Source organism: Thermothelomyces thermophilus, chromosome 3, assembly GCF_000226095.1.
Source record: "Thermothelomyces thermophilus ATCC 42464 chromosome 3, complete sequence".
Classification (NCBI taxonomy): Eukaryota; Fungi; Ascomycota; class Sordariomycetes; order Sordariales; family Chaetomiaceae; genus Thermothelomyces; species Thermothelomyces thermophilus.
In genome coordinates this window covers 1,786,274-1,803,582 of record NC_016474.1, presented here as the reverse complement: position 1 = coordinate 1,803,582, position 17,309 = coordinate 1,786,274, and the positions used below count along the sequence as shown (strand labels likewise).

The 17,309-nt window shown below is 57.1% G+C and overlaps 3 protein-coding genes across 3 annotated transcripts; 1 reads left to right on the top strand and 2 right to left on the bottom strand.

Annotated features, from left to right (window-relative positions):
* Positions 1 to 4,030: 4,030 nt before the first annotated feature.
* MYCTH_48564 (uncharacterized protein) lies at positions 4,031 to 6,360 on the bottom strand (the record flags this gene model as incomplete). The annotated part of the gene is made up of 2 exons (XM_003662862.1): positions 4,031 to 4,486; positions 4,579 to 6,360. Coding segments are annotated over 2 exons (2,238 nt in total), but the record flags the coding sequence as incomplete, so codon positions are not given.
* Positions 6,361 to 12,496: 6,136 nt separating this feature from the next.
* MYCTH_2304087 (uncharacterized protein) lies at positions 12,497 to 13,622 on the bottom strand. The gene has a single exon (XM_003662861.1). The coding sequence runs from the start codon at positions 13,374 to 13,376 to the stop codon at positions 12,645 to 12,647; it is 732 nt and encodes a 243-aa protein (XP_003662909.1). The 5' UTR covers positions 13,377 to 13,622; the 3' UTR covers positions 12,497 to 12,644.
* Positions 13,623 to 14,255: 633 nt separating this feature from the next.
* Positions 14,256 to 16,962, top strand: MYCTH_2304085 (ARP8-like protein). Its single transcript, XM_003662860.1, has 3 exons — positions 14,256 to 14,433; positions 14,501 to 14,579; positions 14,639 to 16,962. Exons 1-3 carry the CDS (start codon positions 14,394 to 14,396, stop codon positions 16,779 to 16,781), a joined length of 2,262 nt encoding a protein of 753 aa, XP_003662908.1. The 5' UTR covers positions 14,256 to 14,393; the 3' UTR covers positions 16,782 to 16,962.
* The last annotated feature ends 347 nt before the right edge of the window (positions 16,963 to 17,309 follow it).

The window sequence follows — 17,309 nt, the reverse complement described above, 5'->3', positions numbered from 1 at the left end:
ATTCGAGTGCGGACGACAGCAAACATTTACCTGGGCCGTGTGAGAGCAGAGGTCAACAAACGGCATTTTCTGGCGGCGGGGCTAGGGACAGAAGCGGAGCAGATCTGAACGAACCTCGACACGATGTGCGGGGCAGGAAGATAGGGAAGTCGTGCTCAAGTCCTCAACAGAGGCGGCTCAGATGTGAGGATGCCGCAATGCGAGGCCGGCGAGATATGATCCGGTGTCAACAGTAGGGGACCGAAAAGACTTGTGCCATGGGCAGGTCGGTCTGTGCTGGGCGGACGCGGCCGGAAAGTGCTGCACGGCACGGATGCTCCTGCAGATGCTGAATGGCGGAGATGGGGTCGGGTACGTCGATGTTGTATTTCCATTTACGTACTGTAACCAAGTACATCCACGTATGCACTATGGACTCCGTAATGTCAGGGCATGTTATGTGCCGTAGGTGTCGCCAAAACTGGGAGCAAAGAGCAGGAGCCTCCTGGTTGTTCTTGAAGTTGGTTTTTTAGGCGAATGCAATCACCTTGGGCCCGGCGGTAAGCAAAGCAGCTCAGCGGCCGCCCCAAGCCCTCAGTGGTTCTCACTGGTACAGAGTATCTGAAGGAAGGCGGCTAGAGGAGGAATTCACTGTTGTCGGTTGGCAGATGGTGGCTGGTGTCCCGCCCTCGTGCTCTTGTGCGAGATCAGGTGGGGGGCGGTGGACCAAGAGGGCTTTGAATGCTCAGGCAGCAGGGGGGGAAACGAGCCCGCCAGTTGGGGACTGTCGTGAATTCCAACGGCCAGAGAGATGGGGGCTGATCCCGGAGTTCGCTGCATCAAGGAATCGGACCAAATTAGAGGCCGTTCTTGTGGATCGCTCATGTTCACAGATGTGTGAAGGGCAGGTAATGATGAACCTCACACAAGGCAGCTGAAGCTCGGCCCCTCGGCTCGGCCGTATTAGGCAGTCGCCTCGAATCCAAGGCGCCTGTCCTAGCCCAGAATCCAGCTGTTCCGATGTGGATTGGGCACAAATACCAGTTGCCAGCCGAGACTTGTTTCATCGGTCCCTGGTGGGGGGTGCATGTGGTGAAATTCAACAATAGGCGGTCATGGGGGATGCGATGATTCAGCCTCTAAAAAGCTTCCGAGATCCGGGTATCCGCAAGGGACTCGACCACCCCGCCCCATCGTGTTGCTGCACGTCTGAGATTTATCTGCCCGTTTCCCGGGCTCGAACATTTGCAATGTGTCGGCAAAGATATTTCGGCCATCCTGACCTTGGCCGACCTAAGCACGACTTTGCTCGACGAGAACATCGTGAGACCAAAATGGGATGAATCAAATTGCCCCTTGCGAAGGCCACAATCGAATCCCAATCAGCGGGCACCGCTGGTGGGTAGCCTTTGTGTGCTGGCAGGGGCAGAGCTGGAAACCAGGCTGCAGCGTCGAGGTAACCTTGGAAGCTCTTTGGCGGGAAGAGCGAGGGCGGGACAGCCTGAAAGGTGTGGATTCCCTGCTGTGATGCAGTGAATCTACTAGTAGCAAATGAGAGCGTACTGATGGGGCCAGCTCTTGCCCTGCCGGGAACCTTTGGTTCCCCCCTCCTTTCAAGTGGCAGCATGGTAAACTCCCGTCAACACGCATCAATAGTTGCAAGTATGAAACAGCGGATTAGGTTGACTTGGTTGGATAATCTCGAGCATTTTCATCCACTACTTTCTGATCTCTGCCGTCAACTGACTTCCCAGTTTTGACTTTGTCTACTTCTCGACGCCATGGGTTGTTCCTCTTCAAGATTTGACCCCGCATTCGTCAGCGATTGGCCTTGTTCACGACCTGGCAAGGGCATCGGAAGGAATTCCCCTTCCTACACTATGTGCACTGCAGTGATGGGTCGTTAGGGCCCTGCACCTCTCAGCAAACAGGATGAGCCCAGGTGGACCAGGAAGCTAACAGCATCCCGCACCTTCTGGTGGGAGCCGATTCGAATAGCAGGCGGAGGAAATGGAGCCAGTTCGGCTGTTGTATACGACGCGTCGGTCGTCTTCTGCACAGCAGATCCCGGGGTCAAGGCGGGCTGCTCATCCATTGACCTGTCGCGACTCGGGGGTTCCTGCGTCGATGCGACGCGGATGTTGGCGCCGCCTGCATACTGCGCATGGGTTCTGGATGAAGCGCATCTTCGTGCACATGTTTTCTTCAGGTTATGTATATACATACATAATGCATAGATACATTTACAGAGTCCTTGCAGTACGCTATCTGTGTTCCGTACAATAGTTGAACGAAGCACAGGACAGCAACAGGACTGAATGAATGATCCAAGGATCTGGGACAAGTCGGGTGGTGCAACTGGAAGCCCCAGGATCTGGGCATCTGCAGTTCACATGGGTTGAAACCCAGTCTCTACTCGTACTATGAATCGGCCACTGCTTGGGCTTGGAAGGAGTGCTTGGTTGGCTGCCCTTCAATCATTCGCGCTCCCAATGCAGCCACAAACCTCTCCACCTGCCTTCATACCAAGGCAGCCGGAGCTGATCACCGACATGACGACAAAGTCCTGAGATGTGTGTGAAAATAAGTGAATGAGCCAGCAAAGTAGGAGAACAGCAGGGAAAATCAACAGGTCACAATCACTCTGCGTGGCGTCAGCTCGTTGGCCTCGACTGGTGCCAGTCCCTGCATTCCGGCTCTCACCAAGGTCAAACAAACTACTTCGTTGTTTGCGTGAAGCTCACGCGAGTCGGGCCCATGCCGCTGGGGTGTTGGTCCTCGCGTAGGCTCCTATGCAAACACTTCCGTACCTGCTACGCAGTTTGGAGTACGTCCGTACTTGTGAGCTTCTCTGTCCACCGGCTCCATACGACAGGGCAAAAAGAGGGGAGTCCTTGTCGCTACAAAGTACTAACGGTGCCAGGTCAGCCAGGAAGAGGTCCGCATAGTTCTTTTTAGATTGCTTCGCAACTTCAGGGCCGAACACAAATCTCAGGCATGGCTGGAATGCTCCCAGAATGCAAACATATCATTTGCGTTCAGCGCCCACATCATCCAGCACGAGCAATAGCTGCGACAGCCAGCTGCGACAGCCAGCTGCGACAGCCAGCTGCTCATCAACAATACAAGAAGCTCAGAAAAAAGCAGTCTACCATTCCGCTCCCATGAAACTTAGCTACCTATTTGTCCTCGCTCAGCCTTGCCCAATCTTTCCTCCTCCTGTGGTCAATCTTCGCCACTCGCCCACAACAACACCCCCTTTCCCTCTTCTTCTGCGTTCCAATCTCCCAGAGTATGTTTTCCTCCTCTTGCCTGCCAAGGGTATCAACAAAGGTTCGTCATCATGACTAACCCACCGACCAAACCAACCCGTCCCATCCCATCCTATCCCAGGGGAGAGACCCCAGACTATCTATCTACCTAGAGACTTGAAAGAGTACTTACTACTAGCGCCTGCTATGTTCAAGGGTTTTTGTTCTGAAGGAGGGGAGAGAATCGAACGTACTAGAAATGAGAAACAACAGCGAAAGCCAATTGGAAATCGAAACAATGACAGAAACGATGACGGGGAACAGAAAGAGGTATGCAATAAACATAGAAGAGAAACAGGGGATAAAAGAAAGAAGGAAAAAAAAAAAAAAAGAAAAGTAACCAAATCTTGAATCTGTTCGTCAAACTGAGATTAGTCCTCCCGCCTGCAACACCGAAGCAGAGAGAGAGAGAGAGGGGAGGTAACAACGCGATAATGGTAACCAAGTAAGTGTCAAGAAAGCAAGGCAGATCATTCAACTCCCTCCACCACCATCTTCACCACCCAAACTGAACGTCCTGTCCCAGTCTATGCGATACGACATAAAAAGCAACACCACGGTCGTGGGTGCAGATCATCATCCTCGTCGTCAGTAGATCCTGAAGAAACTTTTTTTTCGTTTTCCCGGAGAGAAGAAATGCCAGATGGGATAGGAAGTTGAAGAAATAAAAATAGGAGAGAAGAAAAAAAAGAGAGAGAGAGAGAGAGAGAAAGAGAGAAAAGTCGAATTCCGGACTACCATCAGATCATGTTCGGGAACCCGTCAACACCGCCGACGGCGGCCACTAACGGGTTCATGAGGGAGGAGGAGCGCGGAGGCAGAGCGCGCGGCCGGGGCGGGGGCACCGGCGGGGGCTGGAGCCGGGTTTCCTGCGCTTGCTGCCGGTCTTGTTGCTGCACTTCCTGCGACGACGACGGCGACGACGACGATGACGGGGTATGCTGAGGCTGGGCCTGGGGCTGCTCCCGACCGGAGGGCTGCAGGGAGTCCTGGCCTTCGGGCCGAGCTGCTGCTGTTGTTGCTGTGGCGGGGGTCGGCGTGACGGCGGTCGAGGAGGTGGCGGGCGTCATCATCTGCGGCGTGAGCGGCTCGGTTCGCGGCTTGGCCATGGTCGACGCCGGCAAGACGCGCGTGGTGGCGCCGCCGCCCTCCCTCTTGCGCTTGGGGGCGTCCTTGATCTTGGGATGCGTGTGACACTAAGAGAAGAAGAACAAGAGTCAGTTCGAGGGGGTCCGTCCCGCGTCTGCGACGGAAAAAGATGAAGGTAGGGCCCTCCCTTACTACTTACCTTGTACGCATGCCTGAACCACGTGGTTCCCTTCTTCTTGCTGCTGACCAGCGCGATCCACTCGTTGCAGCTCCCGCAGAGCCCTTCCCAGACGTCCGGGTTGCCGTCCATCCGCCTCGTCTCCTGCGGCTCCTGGAAGGGGCTGCCGGTGGCGGCGCTGATGCCGTGGGTGAAGCTCTTGTCGTACCAGAAGGCCGAGTTCTTGAGGACCAGCCAGCGGCCCGGCTTGCAGATGCCGCACCAGCCCTCCCGCTTGTTTCCGTGTCCGCGCACCCACCTGGGCGTGTACAGGTCGCCTTCGAACCGGAGCTCCTGCTCGTGGGGGACGAGGTCCTGGTCCTCCGGATTCATGTCCTCGGGCGGCGGCGGGATCTGTTCCTCGTGCAGCGAGGCGTACAGGTCGGGCGGATCCGACAGGTCGGCGTAGTGGCCGTGGCCGAGCGAGTGCGGATCGGCATTGCTCTGCAGCATCCGGAAGAGGCCGTGGGACAGCACGGGGGGAGGGGGAGGATTCTCGAACGGATTGCGGTGCGATGATTCGGGGGGGAAGGCGTTGGACGGCAGCTGGCTCGGGACGAGCATGTGGTTGTTGTGCTGGATGTGCTGGAAGGCCGGCGCTGGGCCGTAGAGGAATGGATGCTGCTGCTGTGCGGCTTGCAGGTTGCCGAAGCTCAGGGGCAGTTGGCCCTGCGCGATGGTGGGGGAGGAGTGGTGCGGCGACGCCGCCGACGATGACGACAGGCGAGCATGCAGGTTGAAGGCATCGTGCGGGTGATGGTAGACAAACGGGGACGGCCGTCGGTTGGAGGAAGCAGTGCCGTAGGACCCGGTGGACCACCTCTTGTTCCTCGCGCCCTCGACCGAGTAGGGCACGGCACGCACTCCCGGGCGCGGCGACGGCGAGGCCCTACCCCTGCTCTGAGTCCGTACCAGCTCCGATCGGCTGTGGGGCGTCATCCTCGGCGACGCGACGGGCGACAAGTGGGTCGACGAGATCATGGACGTTCGGTTGGACGGCGGGGGGTAGTCGGAGCTGAGAGAGGGGGCATCCGAGAGCGCGGCCGAGAAGTCCTCGTACGAAGTGATCTCGGACAGACCGCCGGTCGTCGACAAGGTGAAGGACGAGCCAGACATCCGGCGCGCATTCGTTCCATCGAGAGCGCGGGAATCGCCGTCCATCGAAGGGCCGAAGGACCGAAGGTCGAGGATCGGAATCGCCTCGTCCGTCGTATACGCCTGTCCTATCATGTCCGGTTCCAGCCCCGACATCTCCAAGTTCCCGTCGCACGGCTTTTGCGCCCACGCATCTGACCCAATCACGGTTAGCCCGTCGTCGATGGCTCCCTGCCGGCCGCCGCACTCACCGTTCTCCATCGTGGTCGCCGGGTAGAAGTCCTGGTGAACCGAGACGGGCCTGGATGACATGGTGTCACTTGTTGTTGTTGTTGTTGTTGTTGCTGTTGCTGTTGCTGTTGCTGTTGCTGTTGCTGTTGTTGTTGCTCCTGCTCCTAACGACGAAGGGTCCCAGGCCGGCAAGCCTTCGAACCCTCCCCCTACACAGAAGGAGAAGCCCTCGTGGATGGTAGCGGGGCGGGGTCTCAATCCCTGGGGGGTGGGCACCGTCCATGCTGCATGTGAGGCCATCATGGAATCCGTCCTGGGAGGTAGCGTTACGTTCCCGTCCATGCCGGCGAAGGGGTTTGGTTCAAGCTGCGCGGCGTTCCCGTCGTACTGACTGCCGGGATCGTTAAAGCTGAAAGAAGGTATCTGTGTCTCTTGTTGTCTAAAGCATACATGTCAGCTACCTAACTTGTTCTGGGTAGCAGGGCTGAGGAGCGGGCAACAAAAAAATGAGAAGGCGTACAGGCTGCCGTAAATTGCGTCCATGACCGTGGGGGATTGTGTGGCCACGGGAAGTGTACTGGTAATCTATCGACAGCAAGCTAGGCTGCCCTGACGCAGTTAGCATGAATACCCCGGGGCGGAAGGGGTAGGGGGAAGGGAAGGGCGAGGCATGGTGCCTGTTTAGGGGATCCACCATGCCAGCGCGTCTCGTGTCATGATGGTCCAGTAGACCAGTAGGATGCTGTTGCAGAGATTTACCAACCAGGGATACGCAAGTACTTATATGACGCGCGAAGGCCGAGGGTTTCTCATGAGACGGAATCCGGCCAGCTGGACCAGAGAAGGGATCCTGTGCGCCGCGTGACAATCGGGGAGGTAACAATCGGGGAGGTAACGGCAGTGGTGTGCAATGAGCGGGTGAATGGCGTGAATGTGAGCGAACGGCTTTCCTCGAGGATGGTTCGAGGGGAGGGCGAGAGAGTCGGTGAGTGAGCCAAGTGGTGTGAGCGAAGAATTGGGTAAGAGGAAAGAAAACAAAGAGTGTCAACCGAGGTCTCGGAAGCCGCGAAAAAGAACGTGATGAGCTGGGGACGAGGGAGGACTCGCCGAGACAGCGGTCCGCACGGGTGCCCGTCCTGTGGGGGGTAGTAGTGCTAGGCGGAAGAGAACCAGCTCTTGGTATATTATAGACCAGAGCCCGATATGTCGGGGATTAGAGGAGCTGTTAAGGAGCGACTATTGTAGGGAAACAACCGGTGTGAGCTTGCGTGGATTGGGCGAGGCAAAAGGAACAAAAGAGGCTCTCAGTGACGGGACGGCGTAGGACCCTTGGGGGTATAAGAGAGAAGCTACTAACTACCGCGGACTGGGAGTCTAGCCTCCGGTAGCAGGGGGTCGACGCAGTAGGGTATACTACTCGGCGTACACTAGAACACGGCGCAACTGGGCCGGGCTCGGAACACCGGTAAGGGCTAGGCCGGGGATTTTTTTTTTTTTTTTAGCGACGGACTAACCCGACCTACAAGTTACTGTGTACTGTACATAGTAGACTACCAGTAGTGTACAGCTTGCGAGGTCAAGGACAGGTGGTGTGAGAGGATCTGCTTCTTAGCCTAGTGTAGCGTCCAGGGGATGATGAGCCGCAAGGATGATGATGAAGGAGAGTGATGAGATAGTATCGGGGCGGGCAACGGGGCGGGCAGGGTAGCCAGAGTAGCATCCTTCCGCAGATGACCTGGGGAGGGGGAAAGGAGGGGGGGGGTACGTGAGAGAACCTGGGCTCATAGGACTCTGCCGTTTTGGGAAGTTTGGGAGTCCCAGATAAAACACCGAGCGACGGGCCTGCTCGTCGGATGCTCGATGATCAGTCAAATGGAATGGTTTCCTCTCTCAGCAAAGCGAAGAGAATAATTAGAAAATTTAGGGATGAGAAGAGCAGGGGACTCTGTAGGGGCCAAAATAGAACATTTCCCGGGGGAAGAGAAAGCTGCAAGGTCGTTCGTTCAGAAACCGGTACCTGACTACTGCGTACTCGTACGGCACGATAACCCACTCGGACGAGACGAAGGGTTGATTGAGAAGGGGGGGCTAAACTAAACCTGGTTGGGAGCGGGGCTTCGAGGCTGAGGCTGGACAGGGCCCTGCGCGAGAGCAAGCAGGGGAGGGGGTGGCTTGTCTCACCTCCGTGGGTGTGTACGTATGCAGAGTACACGACATTCAAACGCGCATACCAAGATTGGGGGACGTGTGGTGGGGTTTGATCAGAGTACGAAACGGGTGATGAAGAGCGACTAAAAAAAAAAAAAACCAGATAGAAATAAAGAAAAGAAAGTAAATAAGATAAAATAAGACCAACACAGATTCAGTCCTATAATCTGATAAGTGTCTTGTCGTGGCCATGCGGATAGGGTAACGTAGCGCTCGTGAACCTGGCACGCCCACTCCCGCCGCGACTCCTGCACGGCATATCCGACCTGGGGTGCGGCGTACCCGAAATAGGGTTGCGGCCGCCGCAACGTGCTTGTCGCGACGGAAACGACCGGGACCTTTCGTACAAAGTATTATTGCGCGGACGACGTACTTGTCTGTGGCTCGCCCTGGCTTCTCGCGAAGATCATGGTCGAGCATGTTTGGCGCCAGCATCGGCCGCTGTTTCGTCGTCGACGATCCGGATCTTGGTCGAGCGGCGCTCCTGTTTTTTTCGCCCGGCCCCGGATCTCCACATGATGGGCGGCCTTGGCCGTACGGTCAAACAGATGCCCACGAAATCCGAAGATCCAGTAGCACCTCTTTCCGGTGGTTATTGGCTGTGAGGGGAGGAGTCGTAGCGCCAGAACAAAAGCCGTTAAACATTTCGAAGGCCGTCAACCTCTGGCAGCTCAACCCTTCTTCCCAAGTGATACGATATAGTGGGCCGGCGCAGCGCCGTGGCCTTTCGGCCATTGTCTAGAGCATTATACCTAGGTATCTGCCGAATTGCGCCACGCCCGTCGTCGATTGTTCCTATAAAAATATTCATTGGCTGTGAAGATGGACAGCCGAACAGAGCCACGCAGAGCATCCCCGTGACGGCGTGGTTGCGTGGTTGGCGACAGTAAAACCCACGGATGATGAGGGTAAAAGTGTGCGCACGGTCCGGCACGCTTTCAGCGGTCGAGATCTCCCCATCATCGGCCCCATCCCACAAAAACTGCTGATTCGGTCGGTGAAAATGATGACTGCACGGTTCCGAGCAAAGAACTGGTCTCCAAATCAAATCAATTCAGTCGGTTAGTCGTCAGCCATGATGGCGGTGTGTGGTGGGCGCGTGCTTTGGGGTGCCAATCAGTATTGGCCGGCGACGCGGTGAACAGAGAGAAGGGAATTGAACGATTGTCGTTGGAGAGCGAGAGACGCGACTCGCGGCAGGGGCAGCAGCCGTTTGAGGTTGCCGTTGCAGTGGGTCGCAGGCGCGACCTGGTTGGCTGTCAGGATAAACCTGCTACAGGGCTGGCTCCGCAGAGCCGAAAAGCATGACGGGTTGTGGGGGTTGGCCTGCGGGAGAGGCACAATAAGTGGGTCAAAACCCAGCTTCGGTCGGCTTTCCTCGAGCTTGCAACGCGCTTCATCGGCGGGGCTCACCAGGGGGGCAGCAGTCCTGAGTCGTCTCAGATTTGTCAGAGCGGGGCCCCGATGTCACCTCCACACTGCAAAAGGTTGCGCCATCCCAAGTTTAGCAGGGCCCCTCGTCACTTTCTCTCCCCCCGGCTCGAGATCCAGATCGCAACTCTCCCCAAAGAACGGGTTAGTGTACACGCTGCTGACAAGCTAGCTCGATATCCGCCATTCCGTTGTTCCGCGCCATACCAAGTACGGATTTCTGCGTATGTACGTACGTATGTATGTATGTATATCTACACACAGTACTTGTGTGTTTTTGCATACCCGGCCAAAATCGAGAGTGAGCTCGAGTCAATTGCGGATTGTCAGTCGGCCCTTCGTAACCCGAGGCCAAGAAGTATTACTCGATTTCTCGATGTCCGCCTGTGTGCCGGTTTCATATTCTTCGTGAGTTCCTCGTTCTGATGTCACCGTGCGGCTGTTTGGCAGCCAGGCAACTAGCGAATCTAAAAACACTTGATGAAATTGAGGATGGTGGGGGATGTTTTATCGGGCTATGATCCCGATACCCCCCGGCAGCACCCCTTCATCCATCCATTCATCCATCCATCCAGTCATCCAGTCATCCTTTCACCCCAGGCCATCGTCCGTCAGCATCTCCAATCACCCGGTGTTTGGGGACACGGCAGCGACGTGGCATGGAGGGTCGGGGTGCAGCGCCTCTCGAACCATCCATCCGCTCCTGAAATTTTTCACTTCTCGTCCTCTTGTTTTACCCTAATGAGATTCTCCTCTTCTCAAACCAACAGCTTGCACTGGCTATCTGCAGCGCTCCTTGCTCAAGGCAGAGAAATTCGATTTCTGCAAGTTTGGCAAGTCTGCAGGTCTGCCAGTCTCCAAGTCTTTCCCAAACGGATGCAGCCATGCCACTGGCTCCACCGCTTGCGCTTCCGTTTCTCCAGTAACCCGTCATTGCACGTTCGCGACCGCCTGGTCCGATGTCTTTGCACGCCGGCGGGATGGAGCGGCGTCCCGCTCTCGAACGGGTGTGCGGAAACCGTGTATCGTTCCGCTGTTTCGAGGTCCAGACGGCCTCATTGCGGTAGATGTCGTTGACCTACACAGTATAGGGCTGGCCAGGCACGTAGACGAAGTTCACAGTGCAATAACGATCCGGGCCGCCGAAACCAATCTATGGTCGGCCGCCCCGCCGTTAGAGCGGTGGATGGCGGCCTTTTTTTTTTCGAGGATCCTGGAGGGGTGCCCCTGATAGTACGGCTTGGTGTGTGGATACTCACTTTGCATGGGCAATCTTTCTTTTGTTTAGACAAAGTCAGCCAAGATGGGCATCGTGGACTGCAAATGCTGGGTATACAAGAGCTGCTGGATGTAGTATATGTACAGTACAATACAATACATACGCAGGACAGCACGAATACCACACCGGCAATGGTAAGGTGGGCTCCAGGTGATCTTCGGGTGCCTGGCCTGTTGCTACCTCAGGTTTCCTACCTTACGCGGTTCCCCTTGCCTGTTGAGGTGCTCGGACGGCACTTCCTTCCCTTCCACGCAGCTTCCATGACATGCTAGATCTTCTGCGCAGGGCCCAGACCACGCAATTCAACCAGCCCCTCCCCTGCTTCTTGCTTCCGCCGTTACCGACCGCTGCCTTCGGCGAGACCGGCACCCCAGCCAGGCTCTTCTAATAATGGCGGCTAGCCAACTAGTGTAGGCAGTTCCTCCGTAGCGTACGGAGAAACCGCAGCCACACCCCCCCCCCCCCCAAGAGCAAGCAAGCCAGATCTTGCCTCCCCCTCCCCCTCCCCCTCCCCCCGGTCACCCGTCTTTTGCATAACAACGCTCGCCGCTTTGGGAAAGTCCTGGCGCCTTTTAGCCGCACCCCTCCACGGCCTTATACGTCGGCTCTTATGGAGATCCCGAACCAAGGATGACGCGATGCTTCCTCAACAGGAAGAGGCCGCCGACCGCTTTCTTCCTCTGGAACTGTTGTAGTGTTTGGTGTATGCCGGCGTCCAGAGGGCTGGGGCCGTGTCGGTCCGCCAGCCTGGCTGTGGGGACAGGGTTCGTCGAGAAGGGGAGATGTGGGTGGATCGGGGGGGTCGTGGGTGTCGTTGGGTTGTGGGTTGTGGGCTGGGGCTGCGTGGCTTGCGTGGATGGATGTGTAGGACAAGAGCCCTACCTATCCTGGAGATTCCATACCTATCGCGGGGTGCGGAAAGCCCTCTCTTCGAAGGGTGTTCCTGGCCAAGAAGGGTCGATCACGGCCCTCACAGTGACAAGAGGATGACGCACCTGCAACAGATCACCGTCGAGCAAACCAAAAACAAGGGCGAGGGCCGAGGAGGGCCACCGAGACGCTCGCGGAAGCCTAGTCCCGTCGGTAGGTATCGAAGGGGCAAGAGCGCACGGCGTTCGGACTCGCTGGTCTCGCTCTCGCCTCGCCCTCGGGTCGCCTGCCCGGATATCAGACGTCTGATGTTGAGTACTTAAACCCACAACCCGTGCCTCCCATGAGACCGTCCCTTCCGTGCCCGTAAGCCGCCCAGCGCGGCACAGGCGCCTGTCCAGGCAGCGGCACTGGCGGCGGGCTGTAGTGTACATACTCCGTATGGCCCGTCCCGCGTTTTTTTTTCGTAGTGTTTCGCGCTATGATTAAGCTTGGAACGTTATGAGCCCCCCGTACGCCCCGTCTACTCCTAAGCTGCTTGGGTATTGCTCGAAGTCCGGACCAGAGAACCACGCCCATTGCAAACGCGCAATGTCCGTGGTGTGGAAAAGACGTGAACATATTAACTTCCAGGAACAGCGGGCACGTACACTTTAACACCACTTTTCTTGCTATAGGAGATGGTCAGATTAACCCCCCTCCCAGGTAGACAGGAGTGGCAGGCTGTCTTCCTAGAGATGCCCCATGTCTGATATGGTCCCTCCAGCTACCCGCCATATATGCGCAGCAGATGTGAAATTCAGGATTAAATAGCTCTTGAAGATACGGCCAAGCAATTAAACAGACCTGCGTGGATACTACTAAAGTAATTCTAATCCCTAACTTCCTCAAACCACCCACTTCCCAAATTAAAAACAAAAAAATAAGAATAATCCTAATTCCCCTCCCCGTTAATCCTCCTCCAGACCTCGCTCTCAGCAGCAGACAGCTTCTCCCCGGCTGCCTTGGCGAGCTTCAGCGCCGAGCCGAAGAACCCCTCCTCCTCATCCTCACCCGTCCCCCAACTCCCACCGCCGCCGCCGCCCTGGTAAGGCGGTACGTACCCCGCCGCCGCCGCCGCTGCCGCCGATGACGCAGAACTCCCGTTCTGCTGGTAGTAATAGTAGCCGCCAGGGCCCGGGCCCGGGCCAGGGCCAGGGTACGCCCCTCCGCCGAGCGGCGCCGCGGTCGTCCCGCGCTGGTTATGCCCCGCCTGCGGGGGCGGGCGGCCCATTTGCGGCGGGTAGCTCACGCCGGGAATCGGGGCCGCGGTCGCGGTCGGTGCCCGGGGGGGGGCCGGGCCGCCGGCGCCCGGCGAGTCTCCTGTCGAGTTCCGCGGCGGCGCTGGAGCTCCCGTGGCTTCCGGGAGGCGGGGGACCGCGCCTGGCTGCGGAGGGGGCGGTGGTTGCTGGAGAGAGGGGGTCGTCCGTGTCGGTGGTGGGTTGGAGGAGGGGTGGAAGGCTGAGGAAGCTGCTGCTGCTGCTGCTGTTGTTGTTGTTATTGGTGTCGTTGTGGCGTCGCCTGACACGTCGGGACCTGCTACTCCCGGGGCGGCGGTTTGCGGGGTTACGCCCGACGCTTTGGCGGCGTTGATGGGGGATTTGGTGTGGACCTGAACGGGAGGCATAGCGAAAAAATAATTGTTGAATGAAGGGGCGTTGGCAAATCGTGCTGAGCGTGTCGAGTGAGAAGGGCGGATTTGGAGATTGAGATGGCGAGAGCTTCCAATAACCAGACGATATAAACGGCCACTTCAGGCTCAGAGAGAATCGCGCCTTTCTAAACTTTTGAGAAACTCGACCGTGCCAAGGCCCTTATTCTTGAGACGAACTCTTGAAATTAGTTGCTCAGTTCGATTTAGCTGTCCTATTGCTAGGTGGCCGCTTGGGCTCACTACGGCAGGAACGTGGTATAAGTGGTGGCGACGTCATTGGCAGGTGGCTGACCTCCCGCCGGCAGCTGTCACGTTCCCTTGCGCTCTCTTTCCCTCCAAGACGACTCGAAACGTGCATGTACGGTTACGAGGCGGTATCGACGGCGATCCCTGAAATGTCCCACCTCTTCTAGTAAATATACAGGTAATATTTCTGTACGATTGTTCTGGTCAGCTGGGGAAAAGCGCCTCGACTGCTTTACTGTAGTACTGCGTTCACTGCGCTGGTGCACGAAGTCAGATAAGCACCGATAAGGGGACCCGTTCTTCAAGGCCAAGACTGCCAAGCTGACCAGCAACGAAATGGCTAGCGGCTTGGCTTGCCCGCCTACCGCTTGCAGGGGTTTGTGAACATTGATGGTCTCGACAAGTTGGAGCAGTCGTGCTGATGCACATCAACAAATTCCGGCGCAAGGCCACCGACTGGCGGCACATGGGGATCCAAATTCGATGCTTGCCGCCACGCGCCACACAAACACCAATGTGATCCCAAATACAACACAACACGCTCCGATCGACCTGCAGCCCGCTCGAGGAACTAAGCAGATTCCAGGTCTCCAAGACCAACCGACCAGGGACATCGAACTTTATAAAAGAGCAATCTTGTATTTCCCGACCCTCCGTGTCTCGGCATCGCGTTACCCACAGTTGCGCCTCCACGCCGTAGTTTTCCGATCGCCATCTGGGCGTAGCTGACACGGGTGCGCAAAGATGGTGGGCAAAGTCAGCGATCGCGTCCTCCTCCGGGAAGGTTGGTGTTTTTTTCCAGGCAACGCTTTCGCTGCCAACGACCACCTCGTTAACGTGAGCTGGGACAGGGCTGGAACGCACCGACAATGGCATGAGGCAGACCAGTTGGCCCGAAGTGGCCCCAATCAATCAGAAGAACTACTATACGTAAGGAATCACGGTCTGTGCCGTGTTGATAGAACGACGCTGCTAACAAGCGTCGCCAGAGACTACATGAAGCGCGATGATCAGATCCTCTCCTACCGACTGCAGAGCGAGGCGAACAGAGACCGGTTAGTTCAAAATTCCAAGGACCGCGACCGCGCCATGAACGCCGCGAATGCCAATGGCGAAGTTCCTCTGCCACTCGACGAGGCGGAGGAGGGGCCAGCGCCTTCAACGGGCACCCTAGACCCCTCCAAAATCATCGTAATACACCCGGGGAGTCAGAACTTACGCATCGGGTTTGCCAGCGATGCCCTCCCGAAGACGATCCCCATGACGCTCGCCACCAAGTACCCCCAGACCGAGTCCGAGATGTACGAGGCGCTACCGCGCCGGCACTTTGAAGGGAGGACAATGGAGCAACAGCATGGCGAGGAGTGGGCTAAGAAGTATCAAAAGATGTGCAATGACCTGAAGGTCGACATGCGCGCCAACAAGCGCAAGGTACTCCCGAACTCGAAGGATCTGGTAATCAACTTCAACCGGAGGACGGAGCCCGAGGTTATTTCACAGCACAACGACCCTTTGCAGATCGAGTGGACCGACGTCAACGCCCCTCGTGAGAACGAGCCGACCTCGGCGGTCTTCATCGGGCAGCAGGCCCTTCGTGTCCCGGACGACTCCAACCCCAAGTACAAGCTGTGGTGGCCTATACAGCATGGCCGGCTGAACGAGGATGACTACCCGACGAGGGCGCACTTGTTTAACGATCTCGAGACTCTTTTGGATCGGGCATTCCGGTGGGAGCTGGGCCTCAAGAAGAAGGCGGACTGGAAGCAGTATAGCTGCGTCATCATTATCCCGGACCTGTACGACAAACGCTACGTCGAGCTGCTCTTGCACCTCTGCATCGAACTGTTCGAATTTAACCGCGTCTCGTTCATCCAGGAGAGCATGGCGGCTACGTTCGGTGCCGGGTACACGCAGGCCTGCGTGGTGGATGTGGGTGCGCAAAAGACGTCCATCTCTTGCGTGGAAGACGGGCTCTGCATCGAGGATTCGAGAATCAACCTCAAGTACGGCGGATACGACGTCACCGAGACGTTCATCAAGATGATGCTCTATGATAACTTCCCCTACCAGGAGATCAACCTCCGTCGGCGGTACGATTTCCTGCTGGCCGAGGAGCTCAAGATCAAATACTGCACGCTCTCGCAAGCCAACATCTCGGTCCAGAACTTTGACTTTCACCTGCGCGCCCCTAACCAGCCGACGCGCAAGTACCAATTCAAGTTCTACGATGAGGTCATCCTGTCTCCGATGGGCTTCTATGACCCTTCAATATTTGATAATTCGGCCAAGCTCAACGGCCGGCGGAAGCTGATTGACCGCTCGTACAACGCCTACGACGTAGATATCCCCGACGACCCGGCCTCTGCCGCCCAACTTGCCATTCTCGCCCTGATCAGACCCTCCGTCACGGAAACAACCACGACTAGCTTTTCCGGAGCCCCAGGGGATGTAGCCACCCCCAGTAAAGAACGCAGCCAGCCGTTCAGCTTCCTCTCCCGCAACGGCGACGTCACCGGGACACCGGGCACTTCCAAAGCCCCCTCGCCGGCGCCCGACGGCGCCAGCACCCCGGTTCCAGCCCCTTACATCTTTGGGTCCTCGCGCGACCTCAACGGCAGCGGCAGCCCGGCCCCGAGCGCGCGCAACGGCGGGGGGGCCACCCCGGCGCCGGCCAACGGCACCTCCCAGCTCCCAAGTACATCATTCGACGGTCCGACTTCCCAACAACCCCAAGTCCAGGAACGAAGCGCCATATCCCTCGCCATCGAGCGTGACTCGGTCCTCCCAATCGCCCCGCTCGACATCGCCATCATGACGTCCATCCAGAACGCTGCCAAGGGTGACGATAAGAAGGTCAAGGAGCTGCTGGGTAGCATCATGGTGGTTGGCGGCGGCGCCAAGATCCCACACTTTGCCCCCTTCCTCGAGGAGAAGCTCAAGCTGCGGCGGCCGGACCTCGCGGACCGGATCCTCGTCAGCCGCTCCGCGAGGGAGATGGATGAGCAGGTCGTCGTGTGGAAGGGTGCGAGCGTGTTCGCCAAGCTGCCGACGAACGACTCGTGGATCACGGGTTTCGAGTACAAGATGCTCGGGTCGAGGGTTTTGTATCACCGGGTGCTCTGGCAATATTAAGTTCTCGAGTTCTCTCGAGGGAGGCTGCGTAAGCGAGGGGTGGCTGGGAGTTCGTGGCGTCATGTTTGCGGAGGCTTTAGCACGTGTGGGTGGGCAATATATGGCTGGTTTTGTAGACAGGCGTGCAACAAACAACCATGAAATCTCCAAGGGTCTGTCAGTCATTGTGCTCAGCGAGGTGCTTCGGCTTCACCGAGCCGAGCGCGTGTTGGGAATTTCGCTGGGGACGTGCTGGTACTCCAGAAATAAGGGTTGAAAATGCTGGAGGCTTCTCTGCCGGAGCAGCGTACCATGGCTTGAGGAAGCAACGCCGCCTGTTTTAAGGGAAGCCTAAGAAAAGGGGCAATACTGTCGAACTGAATATGGGAAGAGGTACCAATCACAACGTTCAACGCCTGTATGAGTCTTCGGAATGTAGATTTAACAATACCGTGCAATCTACAGTCCTACTTAGAACTATCCCTCCATGTATGATTGCTCTCTCTCTCTCTCTCGTCTCGTTGCATATATTGTACCGCCGCATTATAA

Bases quoted from the DNA above. Each gene is read 5' to 3' on its own strand.
- MYCTH_2304085 (XM_003662860.1), top strand. From the start codon at position 14,394: ATGGTGGGCAAAGTCAGCGATCGCGTCCTCCTCCGGGAAG. The intron at 14,434-14,500 runs GTTGGTGTTTTT...GAGCTGGGACAG, and splicing joins TCGCGTCCTCCTCCGGGAAG to GGCTGGAACGCACCGACAAT. The intron at 14,580-14,638 runs GTAAGGAATCAC...AAGCGTCGCCAG, and splicing joins AATCAGAAGAACTACTATAC to AGACTACATGAAGCGCGATG.
- MYCTH_2304087 (XM_003662861.1), bottom strand. From the start codon at position 13,376: ATGCCTCCCGTTCAGGTCCACACCAAATCCCCCATCAACGCCGCCAAA.